Source organism: Arvicanthis niloticus, unplaced genomic scaffold, assembly GCF_011762505.2.
Source record: "Arvicanthis niloticus isolate mArvNil1 unplaced genomic scaffold, mArvNil1.pat.X pat_scaffold_1479_arrow_ctg1, whole genome shotgun sequence".
NCBI lineage: Eukaryota > Metazoa > Chordata > Mammalia > Rodentia > Muridae > Arvicanthis > Arvicanthis niloticus.
The window spans coordinates 17,230-32,251 of record NW_023045437.1 but is presented as its reverse complement, the minus strand read 5'-3'; the positions used below and the strand labels follow the sequence as shown (position 1 = coordinate 32,251).

The 15,022-nt window shown below is 42.8% G+C and overlaps 1 protein-coding gene across 1 annotated transcript; it reads left to right on the top strand.

The window, feature by feature from the left end:
- Nucleotides 1-7,844: 7,844 nt before the first annotated feature.
- LOC143433951 (uncharacterized) lies at nt 7,845-13,466 on the top strand. The gene is made up of 5 exons (XM_076706269.2): nt 7,845-7,974; nt 9,574-9,736; nt 10,944-11,084; nt 11,730-11,904; nt 12,619-13,466. Exons 1-5 carry the CDS (start codon nt 7,845-7,847, stop codon nt 13,363-13,365), a joined length of 1,356 nt encoding a protein of 451 aa, XP_076562384.2. The 3' UTR covers nt 13,366-13,466.
- Nucleotides 13,467-15,022: the final 1,556 nt, after the last annotated feature.

Genomic DNA, 15,022 nt, shown 5'->3' with positions numbered 1-15,022 from the left:
ACTCCATCAGTTTCCTCCATCTTGTTCTGTGTTTTCTTCTATATAATTTTTCTGCCAAACTCACCCTCTTTATTCAGTCTCTTGGCTGAGCTCCAGCCTCTTAAGTTATCTTCTAACTGCTCTCTTCAACACTGGATGTCTTGATGTTCATCAGTAATTTCTTACAGCCTCAAATACATCCAAGCTTGAGCCAGGAAATCATTTATTATTCGCCTCCCTTCTGTCTATAAAATGAACATGACTTCTCCAATGAAAATTCTTTTTCATTAGAATTTTAGTGAAAACTACACAAAGAGGTATGGAACAGACTTGGGAACAAATTCAGATTATAAGGTTCCAGGAAGCAGCAAGATGGATATACAATTAGTATCCCTCGAGTGGTCAGGATAAGCAAAGGAAACGGTATCTCTCAAAGCTGGTAGGAGACAGAGCTGTGTGGTCCATGGTCATCTGGAAGGAGCTTCAGGCCAGAAAGAACTATGCTGGGTTGCAGACATAGTATCAAGTATAATAATTGCCCACTTTCTATAGCAGTACCCACAATGTTAAAAGTCCAAAGTTCAAAGTCTCTTCTGAGATTCATACAATCACTTAAGTATAATCCCCAAAGCAAGACAGGAAACCAGCTGGGCAAACAGCAAACCTCTCCTTGTCTGATATAAGAGTTGTCTTCAACTCTCTATCGCCATTGTAATCTTTGTTGACTGCAAACTTTTTTTCTTGGCTGGTTCCACTTTCTGATAGCAGCTTTCCTCAGCAGGTATTCTATGGCTCTGGCATCTCGAAAATCTTAGGGTCTCCAAGGCACCTTCAATGTTACAGCTTCTTGTTTCAATGGGATTTACACATGACCTTTCTCCAAAGGGCTGGTGGCACATCTCCAGCTCTGCCCTCTGTAGCACTCTAAGCTCAGGTTGATCCACTCCATTGCTGCTGCCTTTCTTAGTGATCATTCCATGGTACTGGCATCTCCAACATACTGTGGACTTCAGCTACAACTAGGCTTCACCAGTAGCCCCTCACAGTCTCTCTTCATAGTGTCAAGCCTGAAATCTTTTTCATGACCCTTTCAGTCCTGGGCTGTTTGTTAACCAGAACTGAGGCTTCATCTTCACTAATGGCCTTCCATGGCTTCTCACAGTGCCAAGCCTCAGCTGCTCTCCATGTCCCCTCGGGCACTCTGTGTAATTTCTCCATAGCCTCGAGGGTACTTATTCTCTCATGGTATTCCTTGTATAGTGAGTGGATAAACTAAGATTGCTTTTCTAACAGTCTTGGGTCACCTACTTAAAGTTTTATTATGCAGTGGCTTCTTAGACTCTAGCCGAAACACTTTCACCTGTGTCTGCACATATGTGTTAAGGTTTTTCTAATGCTTGTCTACATTTCTCTGTGTCTGAGGATCTTTATTCTTGTTTATAAGTTTCTCTTCTTTTGACTGGGGCAGACACCTAGCTGGTTTATTCCAGTGAAGAAGAAACCATATCCTGATTCATTCTAGAGGAACCACTGCACTCAGAGTGGATAAGAACCCTCTCCCACTAGCCTATGCCAAAGACTTACAACTGGGAACCTGGGGGACTCAGGACCCATCAGCTACCCAAACGGTGCCCGTCCTGAATACCACCCCCCCCTTAGACCCCATCCTTGGTCCCTTTGGCTGGGGCAGAAACCTAGTTGGTCTGTTCCTAGAAAGCCATCATATCCTGAGCCATCCTTGAGGAACCAGTGCACTCAGAGCAGAGAAGGAACCACTGCACGCAGTGCAGCAGGATTTAAGGATCCCAGAGAAGGCCTAAGTCCTAACAGTTCTTCCACTCAGGAACTCAGAATCACAGGATCACAGAGACATCTGAACTCTGAGGAGTTCTGACACAAACAAGATAACTGGAAAGACAGGCTCCAGTCAGAGACAGTGAGTGCAGGTAGCAATAGAGTTAACTGGATGGTAAAAGGCAAGCACAAGAACATGACCAACAGAAACCAAAGTTACCTGGCATCATCAGAACTCAGTTTTCCCATCATAGCAAGCCCAGGACACCCCATCACACCAGAAAAACAGGATTCAGAATTAAATTCACTTCTCATGAGGAGGACAGAGGACTTTAAGAAGGACATAAATAACTCCCTTAAAGAAGTACAGGAGAACACAGCTAAACAGGTAGAAGCCCTTAAAGAGGAAACACAAAATTCCCTTAAAGAACTGCAACAAAACACAACCAAACAGGTGAAGAAATTAAACAAAACCATCCAGGATCTAAAATGCAAGTAGAAACAATAAAGAAATCTCAAAGGGAGACTACCCTGGAGATAGAAAATCTAGGAAAGAAATCAGGAGTCATAGACACAAGCATTACCAACAGAATACAAGGGGAGAAGAGAGAATTTCATGTGCAGAAGATAACGTAAAAATAAACATTGACAAAACTGTCAAAGTAAATGCAAAATGCAAAAAGCTCTTAACCCAAAACATCCAGGAAATTCAGGACAAAATTAGAAGACTAAACCTAAGGATAATAGGTATAGATGAGAGTGAAAGGGCCAGTAAACATCTTCAACAAAATTACAGAGGAAAACGTGCCTAAACTAAAGAAAGAGATGTCCATAGACATACAAGAAGCCTCCAGAATCCCAAATAGACTAGACCACAAAAGAAATTCCTCCTGTCACATAATAATCAAAACATCCATTGCACAAAACAAAGAAAAATACTAAAAGCAGTAAGGGAAAAAGGTAAAGTAAGATATAAAGGCAGACCTATAAGAATTACACCAGACTTCTCAACAGAGACTCTAAAAGCCAGAAGGTCCTGGACAGATATCATACAGACCCTAAAAGAAAACAAATGGAGCCCAGACTACTATACCCAGCAAAACCCTAAATTACCATAAATGGAAAAACCAAGATATTCCATATATGACAAAACCAAATTTACAAATATCTGCCAACAAATCCAGCACTTCAAAGGATAATTGATGGAAAACTCCAACACAAGGAGGGAAACTACAACCTAGAAAAGCAGGAAAGGAATCTTACAGCCACCCCAAAAGAAGATAGCTACACAAACATAATTCCACCTCTAATCACAACAATCATTTTCCTTAATATCTCTTAACATCAAGGGACTCAATTCTCCAATAAAAAGACTTAGACTATAAGACTGGATACAGAAACAGGACCCAGAATTTTGCTGCATACAGGAAATGCACCTGAGTGACAAAGACAGACACAACCTCAGAGTAAAAGAATGGAAAACAATTTTCCAAGCAAATGGTGCCAAGAAACAAGCTGGAGTAGCCATTCTAATATGAAATAAAAGTTTTTCAACCAAAAGTAATAAAAAAGATAAGGAAGGACACTTATCAAAGGAAAAAATCTTCCAAGATGAACTATCAATTCTGAACATCTATGCTCCAAATGCAAGGGACCCACATATATAAAAGAAACTTTACTAAGGCTCAAAGCACACATTGCACGTCACACAATAGTGGGGAATTTCAACACCCCACTCTTCACAATGGACAGATCATGGAAACAGAAACTAAACAGAGACACAATGACATTAACAGAAGTTATGGACCAAATGGATTTAATAGATATATATAGAACATTTCATACTAAAACAAAAGAATATACCTTCTTCTTAGCACCTCATGGTACCTTCTCCAAAACAGACCATATAATTGGTCACAAAAGAGGCATCAAAAAATACAAAAGATTGAAATAATCCCTTGCATCCTATCAGATCACCATGGACTAAGACTGGTTTTCAATAATGACAAAAACAATGGGAAGCTCACATACATGTGGAAACTGAACAACATTCTACTCAATGATGACTTGGTCAAAGAAGAAAGAAAAAAGAAAGAAAGAGAGACAGAAAGAAAGAAAGAAAGAAACAGAGAGATCAACAACTTTTTAGAATTTAATGAAAATAAGGACACATCATACCAAAACTTGTGGGACTCCTTGAAAGCAGTTCCAAAAGGAAAACTCACAGCTCTAAGTGCCTACAAAAAGTAACTGGAGAGCTCATACACTAACAACTTGACAGCACAACTGAAAGCTCTAAAACAAATAGAGGTAAATACACCCAAGAGGAGTAGACAGCAGGAAATGAACTCAGGGCTGAAATCAACCAAGTAGCAACAAAAAAACCTATTCAAAATATCAACAACACCAGGAGCTGGTTCTTTGAGAAAATCAAAAGACACATAATCCCTTAACCAGACTCCCCAGAGGGCACAGAGACAGTATCCACATTAATAAAAGCAGAACTGAAAAGGGGAGACATAACAACAGAAACTGAGGAAATTCATAAAAATCATCAGATCCTACTACAAAAGCCTATACTCCACTAAACTGGAAAATCTGAAAAAAAGGGACATCTTTTTAGACAGATACCAGGTAACAAAGTTAAATCAGGAGCAGAGAAACCATCTAAAAGGTCCCATAACCCCTAAAGAAATAGTAGCAGCCATTAAAAGTCTCCCCACCAAATGAATGGTTTTAGTGAAGAATTCTATCAGACCTTCAAGGAACACCTAATACTAATTCTCTTCAAACTATTCCACAAAATAGAAAAAAAATGAACACTACCCAATTTGTTTTATGAAGCCATGATCATGTGCATTCTGAAACCTTACAAAGACCCAGTAAAGAAAGAAAACTTTAGACCAATCTCCCTTATGAATAGCGATGCAAAAAAAAATCCATAAAATTCTTGCAAACAAAATCCAAGAACACATCCAAACAATCATTCACCATGATCAAGTAGGCTTTATTCCAGGAATGCAGGGATGGTTCAATATACAGAAATCAACCAATGTAATCCACTGTCTGAACAAACTCAAAGAAAAAAAAAACACAGGATCATATCACTAGATGCTGAGAAAGTATTTGACAATATTCAACATCCCTTCATGGTAGAAGTCTTAGAAAGATTAGGAATTGAAGGCCCATACCTAAACATAGTAAAAGCAATATACAGCAAGCCAGTAGGCAACATCAAAGTAAATGTTCAGAAACTTGAAGCAATCCCACTAAAATCAGGCACTAGACAAGGCTGCCCACTCTTTCTCTACCTACTCAATATAGTACTGGAAGTCCTAGCCAGAGCAATTAGACAACAAAGGGAAGTCAAAGGTAATCTAATAGGAAAGGAAGAAGTCAAAATATCACTATTCGCAGATGATATGATAGTATACTTAAGTGACCCCAAAACTTCCATTAGAGAATTCTTAACCAAGATTAAAAAAAAAAAAAAAAAAAAAACTTCAGCAAAGAAGCTGGTTATGAAATCAACTCAAAAAAATCAATAGCCTTCCTTTACTTGAAAGATAAACAGGATAAGAAAGAAATTAGGGAAATGACATCCTTCACAATAGTCACAAATATTATAAAATATCTTGGTGTGAATCCAGCCAAGCAAGCGAAAGATGTGTATGACAAGAACTTCAAGTCTCTGAAGAAAGAAATCCAAGAAGATCTCAGAAGATGGACAGATCTCCCATGCTCCTGGATTGGCAGGATTAATATAGTAAAAATGGCCATCTTGCCAAAAGCAATCTACAGATTAAATGCAATCCCCATCAAAATTTCAAATCAATCCATCATTGAGATAGAAAGAGCAATTTGCAAGTTCATTTGGATAACAGATAAAACCCAGGATGGGGAGAACTATTCTCAAAATAAAAGAACTTCTGGGAGAATCCCCATCCCTGTCCTCAAGCTGTACTACAGAGCAATACTGATTTAAAAAATTACATGGCATTGGTACAGAGACAGGCAGGAAGATCAATGGAACAGAATTGAAGATCCAGAAATGAACCCACACACCTATGGTCACTTGATCTTTGACAAAGGAGCTAAAACTGTCCAGTGGAAAAAGAACAGCATTTTCAACAAATGGTGCTGGTTCAACTGGAGGTCAGCATGTAGAAGAATGCAAATGGATCCATTTTTATCTCCTTGTACAAAGTTCAAGTCCAAGTGGATAAAGGACCTTCACATAAAACCAGATACACTGAAACTAATAGAAGAGAAAGTGGGGAAGACCCTTGAATACCTAGGCACAGGGGGAAAGTTCCTGAACAGAACACCAATGGCTTATGCTCTAAGGTCAAGAATTGACAAATGGGACCTCATAAAATTTCAAAGCTTCTGTAAGGCAAAGGTCACTGTCAATAGCACAGAGTGGCAACCAACAGATTGGGAGAAGATCTTTACCAATCCTACATCTGATAGAGGGTTTATATTCAATATATACAAAGAACTCAGGAAATTAGACTCCAGACAACCAAATAACCCTAAGTAAAAAGGGGATACAGAGCTAAACAAAGAATTCTCAAGTGAGGGAACTCGAATATCTGAGAAACACCTAAAGAAATGTTCAATATCCTTAGTCATCAAGGAAATGCAAATCAAAACAACCCTGAGATTCCAACTCACACCAGTGAGAATGTCAAAAACTCACACCAGTGAGAAATCACAAACTCAGGTGATAGTAGATGCTGGTGAGTATGTGGAGAAAAAGGAACACTCCTCCATTGTTGGTGGGATTGCAAGTTGGTACAGCCACTCTGGAAATCAGTCTGGTGGTTCCTCAGAAAATTGGACATAGCATTACCTAAGGACTAAGCTATAACACTCCTGGGCTTATACCCAGAAGATGCTCCAATATATAACAAGGACACATGCTCCACTATGTTTATAGCAGCCTTATTTATAATAGGCAGGAGCTGCAAAGAACCCAGGTGTCCTTCAACAGAGGAATGGACACAGAAAATGTGGTACATTTACACAATGGAATACTACCAAGCTATAAAAAAAAATGAATTTGAGAAATTCTTAGGTAAATGGATGGAACTAGAAACTATCATGATGAGTGAGGGAACCCAATCACAAAAGAACACACATGGTATGCACTCACTGATAAGTGGATTTTGGCTCAAAAGCTCGTAATATCCTAGATACAATTCACAGACCACATGACACTCATGAACAACGAAGACCAAAATGTGAGTGCTTCAGTCCTTCTTACAAATTGTAACAAAATACTCATGGGGGCAAATATGGAGACAAAGCATGGGGCAGAAACTCAAAAAGGTGTGTCTCACAGAGCCCTGTAAGCAATCCTTCTTTGGTGTTCTTGGTGCAGATAGGAGAACCCCACACTCAGCCCAGAGCCTTTTTTATTGGTGGCTCAACTATTTCACTTTCCTGTGTCAAGAAATCTCCACACTGTTGCCAGCACCATGATGGATGCAAATATGTCTCCCAGAGCATCTGGGGGGCAACTTTCAAATGCTAAGCACATGGCTATCACACAACCACATTGCAACCTGCCCTGCAGGCTCTTCCTAGATGTGCTTTCAAACAACTGTAAATGATGAGGCAGGACATCTGTCCCCCTCCACATTCATCCTGGCATGATTTCTCAGCAGTCTTTAGTGGTTCCTATTGCAGAATAAGGACAACTGGAGGTAGGAATGAGACAAGGAGTATCTGGGCAAGGCTTGGAAAGGAAACACTCAGTTGCACACATAGGAATTACTTTGGTGTTTCCAATCAAGCCTTGAGCAAATCCTGGAGTTGTAAGAATGAGGTGCTTGATGGCTATGTCCCAGGAGAGTCTCCAGGAAAGGGTACCTCAGCTTCCTGTCAGTACAGGGAGAACATTAGCAGGGAGCCAAAGGCTGTACCCCATGACATCATCAGTTCCTTCTTGGACATTCTATTGTCTCCTAGAGAGTCCTTGTCATCCCCTGTGATGTCATCATTGTTGTAGCAACTACAAGTGCAGCAACAGGTCTCATTCAATATCTGCAGGATACTGTAGAAACATGTTTTCTCGAGTGAGGAGATTTTTTCGGAGAGGAGAGGTGGACATGACAGAGAGGAGGGAAAAGGAGGAGGCTGGCCTCTCAGCTGAGAGTAATGAAGGACGAAGGAGGTGGCCTTGGCGAATGTGGAGTAAGTCCTGGGCAGTGGAGGTTGAGAATCTGGGCAGGGCTGGTCTTGAGCTGGCCTTTTGAGCAATGGGGCACAGGAACTGGAGTCTCTAGGAAGCAAAAGGATTTCCATGATTATCACAGTTCTTGAACATGAATGATTTCAGAACATTACTTTCTCCATCCCTAAGGCAAGAGATGGCCAGTCCAAAGCTGTTATTCTGTGCACTCCAAGTCTTTACTTTTACTGGGTATTATGGGTGTTTCATGGGGACAGAGTTATATCATCAGGAGTCACAGAGGGTCTAACCTATGCCAATTTAGGGCAGGATATCACTGCACTTCACTCCCATGGCTTCTTATAGCTTCAGTGGCAATGTGACAGTAGCACCAGAGAGAGTTTTGTGCTCCTGGCCATAACCTTATGTTCTCAGAACTCCTCTGACCTCCTCTTTCTGAAAGTAGTCACCTTAGCTTTCTTAATCACTGGTCCTGGGCAGTAAGCATTGCTCTACTGTAACCAAACACCTGTCAGGCTTGATACACCCAGACAGAGACTGGATCCTGTTGCCCCTTCTAGGGGGTTGGTGTTTCCGTAGGAAGAATTGATCAGTGTGTTGATCATGTCCTTCCCCTGTATGACATTTTAATCCCATGTCCTGGACCTAGAGTAACAGGGTAGGAGATCTGAACACTCTATGCACTCAAGGACCTGTGGATACTGAATTTACCATCTGCCTTGTGAAACCACAGGACTGAGGTCTCTAAAGCCAAGTTGAACTTTGTACAGTTGATAATAATCCTGAAGAAGCCATCTCTCCGGTCATTATAAACGTGTATAGAGACCGAGGAAACACCTGGCTGCTCACATCTCCTGGTCTCTGTTGAGTGATGGGAGAGCTGCAATTCACTGAGGTGGCACCTCAAGCCTGAGCCAAATTCTTTGTTGTGTTCTTCAGCTCCAGACATGTTTTCCTTGTGTTTTGGCCTCAGGGAAGTTGTTGGTAACCATATACTACTTCTAGCTCTGGGCCACTATGTTGTGGCCCACACTGCCCAACACTCAGGGCTAAGTGCTCTGGTCAAGAGAGAGAGAGTAGAGATGAAGGGGCAAGAGATGGGAAGGATGGAGACAAGACTGTGGGTGTGGCCAAGTCTCATTTACTGTCTCTTGTCTCCTATATTGCTTCCCTCTCATCATCTCCTCTTATTGTCTCCTTCTCATTGTCTCCTCTATTGCCTCCCTCTTATTGTCTCCTCTTTGTCTTCTTAGTGTCTCCTGTCTCTTGCCTCCCTCTTCTTGTCTCCTCCTATTGCAAGAAATCCTGGGTATTTATAAGCACAAGCAGGGGTACACTGCTGAACAAGCTTTACCATGTGCACCATGCAGCTGGGGTCACTAAACAGCAAATCAAGATATGTGGGCAAAACTAGATGTTTACCAGAATGTGCTCAGCTGTTGTAGGCTGTTGAAAAACAAGTCTCCTATCAGGGTAATATGGTTCGAGGTGGCTGCAAGGTTGATAGTCACTTTCTGCTAAAAGTCTGCTCCCAACAGGTGTTCGGTATATGCTCTATGCATTCTCACTATGCAAGTTCTTTGGGTTTCCTCTACCTGCAGGGGTTGGCAGAAGGACATCATCCCCTGCAAGTGTCCTCATGAAGAAGCTGGCCAAGAGGGAGGAGGAGAGGCTGACAGAAGGGCTGCAGCTCATTACCCAGAAGGGAAAGGAAGAGAGAGACCAACTGATCCTTCTAACGGAGGAGGCATCCATTAAAAAAAGGTGTGCATTGCTCCAAACCCTGTGGTGTCAGTATGGAATCTGTACTGTCACTCTCATCCATTTAAGGTGTTGGGTTCTAGGAAGCTGTACCTCCAGAACATCCCTGTGCCCTACCTCATGTCCCTAAATACTTCTTAGAGGAAAGACAGAACCTGAAGCTTGTTTAGGAGAGAGTTGAGAAATGCACTCTTCTGCTTCCTCCAATGAAAAGTTGAATTGTGGTCTGAGGAAAGAAGTCAGGGATGGAGGTAGTGGAGAGTGAGTTCCCAGCATGCATTTGGAAAGCCCTTAACAAGCTGTGGCTTTGTGAGGTTCTAGGTGCTGTTTATGGTGAGTCTTTGTGCTTGGATGTCAGGTGACTGAGTGCTGGATGCTCCTGGCAGCAGCTGGAGGGGCCTGGTCCTACATTGTTCATCTCAGTGCTTGAGTAGAAGGCCTGAGCCTCACAACTGTTCCTTTATGTCTGTGTGCCTTATACTCTGAGACAGCAATGTTGCATGCATTTCTTCTGCATCTCATTGTGCTCTCTCTTTTGCTATCTCTGTTCCTCTTTCTCATCCTCTGACTCTGTTCCCTTTTCTCATTCTTGTGGGTTTTTCGAATTTTATGAGTCCAGGTATGTGTGTGCACATGCACATACACCTGCATGCTTTTTGTACGTTTCCATTTCCCTCCACACTTTGGAATCCAGGGTTCTGTGATTTGGCCTGGGGGTTTACCTGTACAACAGTTTCAGGGTGATGTCAGTGCCGAGGTCTGGGAGGCCCCACCATACATTGCACTGCTCTTTGCCTAGGTCATCACAATTGTCCATACATTTGTATTCCTTGGGCAGATTATAAAGCTGTGGAGATGTCTGGTCTCATCTCAAGAATTATGTGTAATGTCTGTCTCTACACTGTAATCATCCAAGATGTAGAATCCCTTTTATGAAAACAGACTGGACAAATACTTGTGGCCTAGGCTCTTGAGAACATACCTCTCTAGACTGCCCTCCAACCCTAAAGAGTGAACATAGGGCACCCTCCATCTTGAATCCTAACATTTGCTGTGCTGGGGCCAGGATAAAAAGTTTCCAAAGGTGAAGCATGTGCCAGTACATAGAATCAAGAATGTGGTCTTCCCAGGCTGGGATAGTACAGAATCCAAGCTGAGTTCATGTGTTCCTGAAAGCCCATGTTAATGGAATCCAATCTTCCTGGGCCAGGTCCTTCCCCAGGCTAAATCCACAGTATGAAGTACTGAAGTACAAAGAGAAGGTCATGTCTTTTCTGCACAACTTAGAGATGGACACTTTAAAGGCCCATGAAACCAAACAGCAGCTCAAGAAAGAGATTAACTTCTATAGGTAAGTACTGGACAGGGAGACCTGCATTTGTGGAATGGCCATTTCTGCATTCCTTTGACTCTGGACTAGAGAGTCTGAAAGTCTGTGTCTCTCCCTTCTGCCTTTTAGCCATGAGTGTGCCTTGGGCCTTTCGGACTACATCTTCATAAGTCTGAAAGAAACTGTCACACCTGCCATCATTGGTCAGGCATCCTCAGGAGCCTCTCCATAGAACAGTGGTTCAGATCTTGAGAGGTTTATTATGCAGTCTTCTGCCTCTGGGCCTAAGGCAGGGTGTTACAGAGCTGAGTGGGATGGAAAACATAGCTAGTATGCCTTTTCCTTGGTTCTACTGACCTATGTTGATGGTATTTCCCAGCTACAAATTGATGTTGCCTAAATGCATTGGGCTGTCATGGATAGATGGAGATCCCTCTTCCTTTTTTGAGAGACATGGGCCTTATTGTTATTTGGGCTGCAGCAATCATTTTTTTTTTCTTCCCTGAATTGGCTGTTTGCTGTTTGTGTAGCTGTGATGGATACAGGAGGTATATTGTGTTAGATCTTCATTGGAACCTGGGTCCTGGTGGAGTTAATGGCACTTGAAGGTAGTAATGGGAGGAAGTACGAGGCTGCAGGATCTTACTATGCAGATGTTGTTTCCAGCAACCTGCAGAACCGGATAGTGACTGAGAAGAATCTTGTACAGCAGCATTTGGACACACTGAACCAGGCCGTGTACATTGACTTTCGTGTAGTCCAAAAATATTTGCTTGACTTCAACCCAAATGATAAAGAGGAACAGGAGAAGACCAGCAACCTCCAGACCCAACACCATCAGGTATGGACAAGCATCTGAGTTTGACTAATACTGTCTGATGACATTTGCACATTGGATCCATCTTTGCTTTAGCCCAGCACCTTTCTAATCCATACTCCCTACTAGCCACCCACCTCATGCAATGTAGTTATTCATTGCTCTGTCTATTCTCAAGTAGTCCGGGATGTTAGTCTTTTGTGAGACACTGAATTATGGGCAAGTGTACCTTGTTGCTCTGCTTGAAGCTGCAGTCCAATAAGTTTAACTGATAAATAACCTGTCACATTCCTGCATTTTGTCATGATAGGAGGGTTGCTGTGCAGAGCTTTGAGTGAGTTCTGGGTCCTGAGACAGGGTCATGCAGAGGTTCATGTGATATCCCAGGTCCAAGCACCTTGGAGGGATTATAGCCCAGTGCAAATGTCAAATGAGTGGTTCTCATTGTTCTTGACATGGGTGGCATATGGCCTTCTCCTTTCTTCCTTTAACCCAATGAGGTCTTTTCCACTGCCCTGTTCTTGGTTTGCACTGATAGAAGTCTGAGAGGCAGCTTCTTAGCCCATGTTTTTGTGAGTGTTGCTGGATATTTTGCCCTGCCTGCAGATTTAGCAGCAATGGTTTCAGTTAAAAGATCAATGTTGACTGTCTTGTTGTGGTGGTGGGAGGCAGCAGCCTGAGAGCTGACATGCAGGTGCCCACCAAGCCTGTGTCTTAATAACTGCCTTCCTCTCCCAGGTCTCAGAAACTGCAAGAGGGCTGAAATTGGCCACATCCCAGAAAGAGCACCCCCTGCAGGACGAGTTGCCACCTTCCCAGGAGAATGAGATCCTGACTGAGCAGGAGCTTGAGATCCTGACTGAGCAGGAGAATGAGGTCCTGACTGAGCAGAAGGAGCTTGAGATCCTGACTGAGCAGGAGAATGAGGTCCTGACTGAGCAGGAGGAGCTTGAGATCCTGACTGAGCAGGAGAATGAGGTCTTGACTGAGCAGGAGGAGCTTGAGATCCTGACTGAGCAGGAGAATGAGGTCTTGACTGAGCAGCAGGAGCTTGAGATCCTGACTGAGCAGGAGAATGAGGTCCTGACTGAGCAGGAGGAGCTCCTGGCCATGAATCAGTCTCTACATAATCAGATTGCCTCGGAGAAAGAAAAGATCAACAGCCTCCGAGCTGAGATTTCAGAGATCCAGAGCTGCCAGCAGCATGGACAAAGTGAGATGGAGGAGTACTCCTCTGACACCGAGAGCGACAGCAAGGATGAGGAGGAGCTACAGATCATTCTGGAAGACCTACAGAGGGAGAATGAAGAGTTAGTAATCAAGAACGATCACTTGAACCAAGCAGTTCACGAGGAACGGGAGGCCATCATTGGGCTTCGAGTGCAGCTCCAGCTGCTCCAGATGCAGGGAGCTATGTCTGAGCAGCAGCTACAGGAGGAGGAGGAGCCTGAGAGGCAGGAGGGCACAGCCCCCCTTCCCCAGTGAGGATATCCTGGAGGTGAGAGCAGCCAAGGAGGAGGCAAAGCCCTAGCCCAGCAAAGACTGAAAGGAGACACCCATCTGAACTGCTGGTGGGGCCCTGTGCATCATATTTTAAGCAAGAGTCAGCTGCCTTTCCTTTCCTGCTGGACATTCTGTAAAGGTTCTCAGAGACGCTCCCTCTTGCACACATCTGACTCTGAATCAGGCTCAGGTCCTGGGAAGATGAAGTGCTGGACAAATGGGGGGGCTTGCAGGGAACACAGGCATTTCCAGATAATGTCAGCTTATTTGAAAATTAATTTTGTTTGTTAAAAAATAACTATTTTTAAAAAGCTGCTAAGCTCCATCCTCAACAGACAGAGAATTCCTTGGAGAAATCTTCTTCCACATTGTTCCTTCATCAGTGTGAGTAAGCCCTGAGTCTCAGCCAGTGAGCCAGCCTGGCTGATTTGGGCTCTGATTCCCTTTCCTGTCCTTTCAAGACCAGTTGAGAGAGAATTGAGGTGACTGTTGCTACCAACTGTCCAAGAGGAGAAACAGCTGTAGTCTGTGCTGCTAATGTCCAGTGAGAGAAAGCTGCTCAACAATGTTTTCTTTAGCGTTTGCTTCAAGTTTTGTTTTTTATTGTTTGCATTTTTATTATGGCATAGGGAAGTTATATGTTCTTGTTATCATTTTTCATTTTTGGTTTTTGCTTTTAATTCTTTATATTAACTGTTCTTTTTTAAGCATGTCTTTTAAAGTTTCATTTATTTATGAATAAATATTGATTTGCAACTCTTGACTCTTAAGACCACCTTCCTTATTCATGTGTTCTGTGCCCTCCTGTAGACCTAGAACACACAGGCAGAGTTGGATCTCTGTAAGTTCCAGGCAGACTGGCCTACATAGAAAATTCAAGCCACCAAGGGTACACAAGGTGATGATGTCTTTTTAGTGGATAATGTAGCTTCCACCACCATGGATACACACTTTATGATGTCTTTTCCTACTCCTAAATTATAGCTCTCTATGGCAGACATTCTCTACTGACCCGGTGAAGCAGATATTATGTAATGTACTGGCATTGCTCTACAGCTGCTGAGGAAATAACAACATTCACAAAGGAGGATACAATCAATCAGGAGTCCCAGAAGTATATACCTCAGTTTTCTTGCAAACACCATCAGTGGTGACCACACACAGATAAAATGACCTTCCACGTCATGCTCTGAAATAACTTTTGACAGATGCTACTGTTCTTGAACATACTTTTGCTGTCTTTTGTTAACATTGTTCAGATTTACTTTTATTATCTATGTGAATGGTTCTTTTTCCTACTGTATGTCTGAAGTCCCTCCTGAGTCTAGTTCCCTCAGAGGCCAGAAGAAGGTATAACAGTCATGTTGTAGATAATTGTTAGGCCCCATGTGAGTCTTCTGAGAGAACAGCAGATGCTCTAAGCTGTGAGTCATCCCCACACCTCCTGCAGTTGGGTCCTTTCCTTCTAGGGCATGTGGTGTGTCAGGTGGACTAGATCACATCCAATCAATGGAGACATGTAGGTAGATGTGTAGGTACAGGTGCTTGAGCTGCTTATGGTCACTGTTGTGGCTGCCAGGCACCGATGCAGGTGTCTGGTGTGCCCACTGCTCTCTGTTTGTTCAGGATCATGCTCCAG

Bases quoted from the DNA above. Each gene is read 5' to 3' on its own strand.
- LOC143433951 (XM_076706269.2), top strand. From the start codon at position 7,845: ATGTTTTCTCGAGTGAGGAGATTTTTTCGGAGAGGAGAGGTGGACATG. The intron at 9,737-10,943 runs GTGTGCATTGCT...TTCCTGGGCCAG, and splicing joins GAGGCATCCATTAAAAAAAG to GTCCTTCCCCAGGCTAAATC. The intron at 11,085-11,729 runs GTAAGTACTGGA...TGTTGTTTCCAG, and splicing joins AAAGAGATTAACTTCTATAG to CAACCTGCAGAACCGGATAG.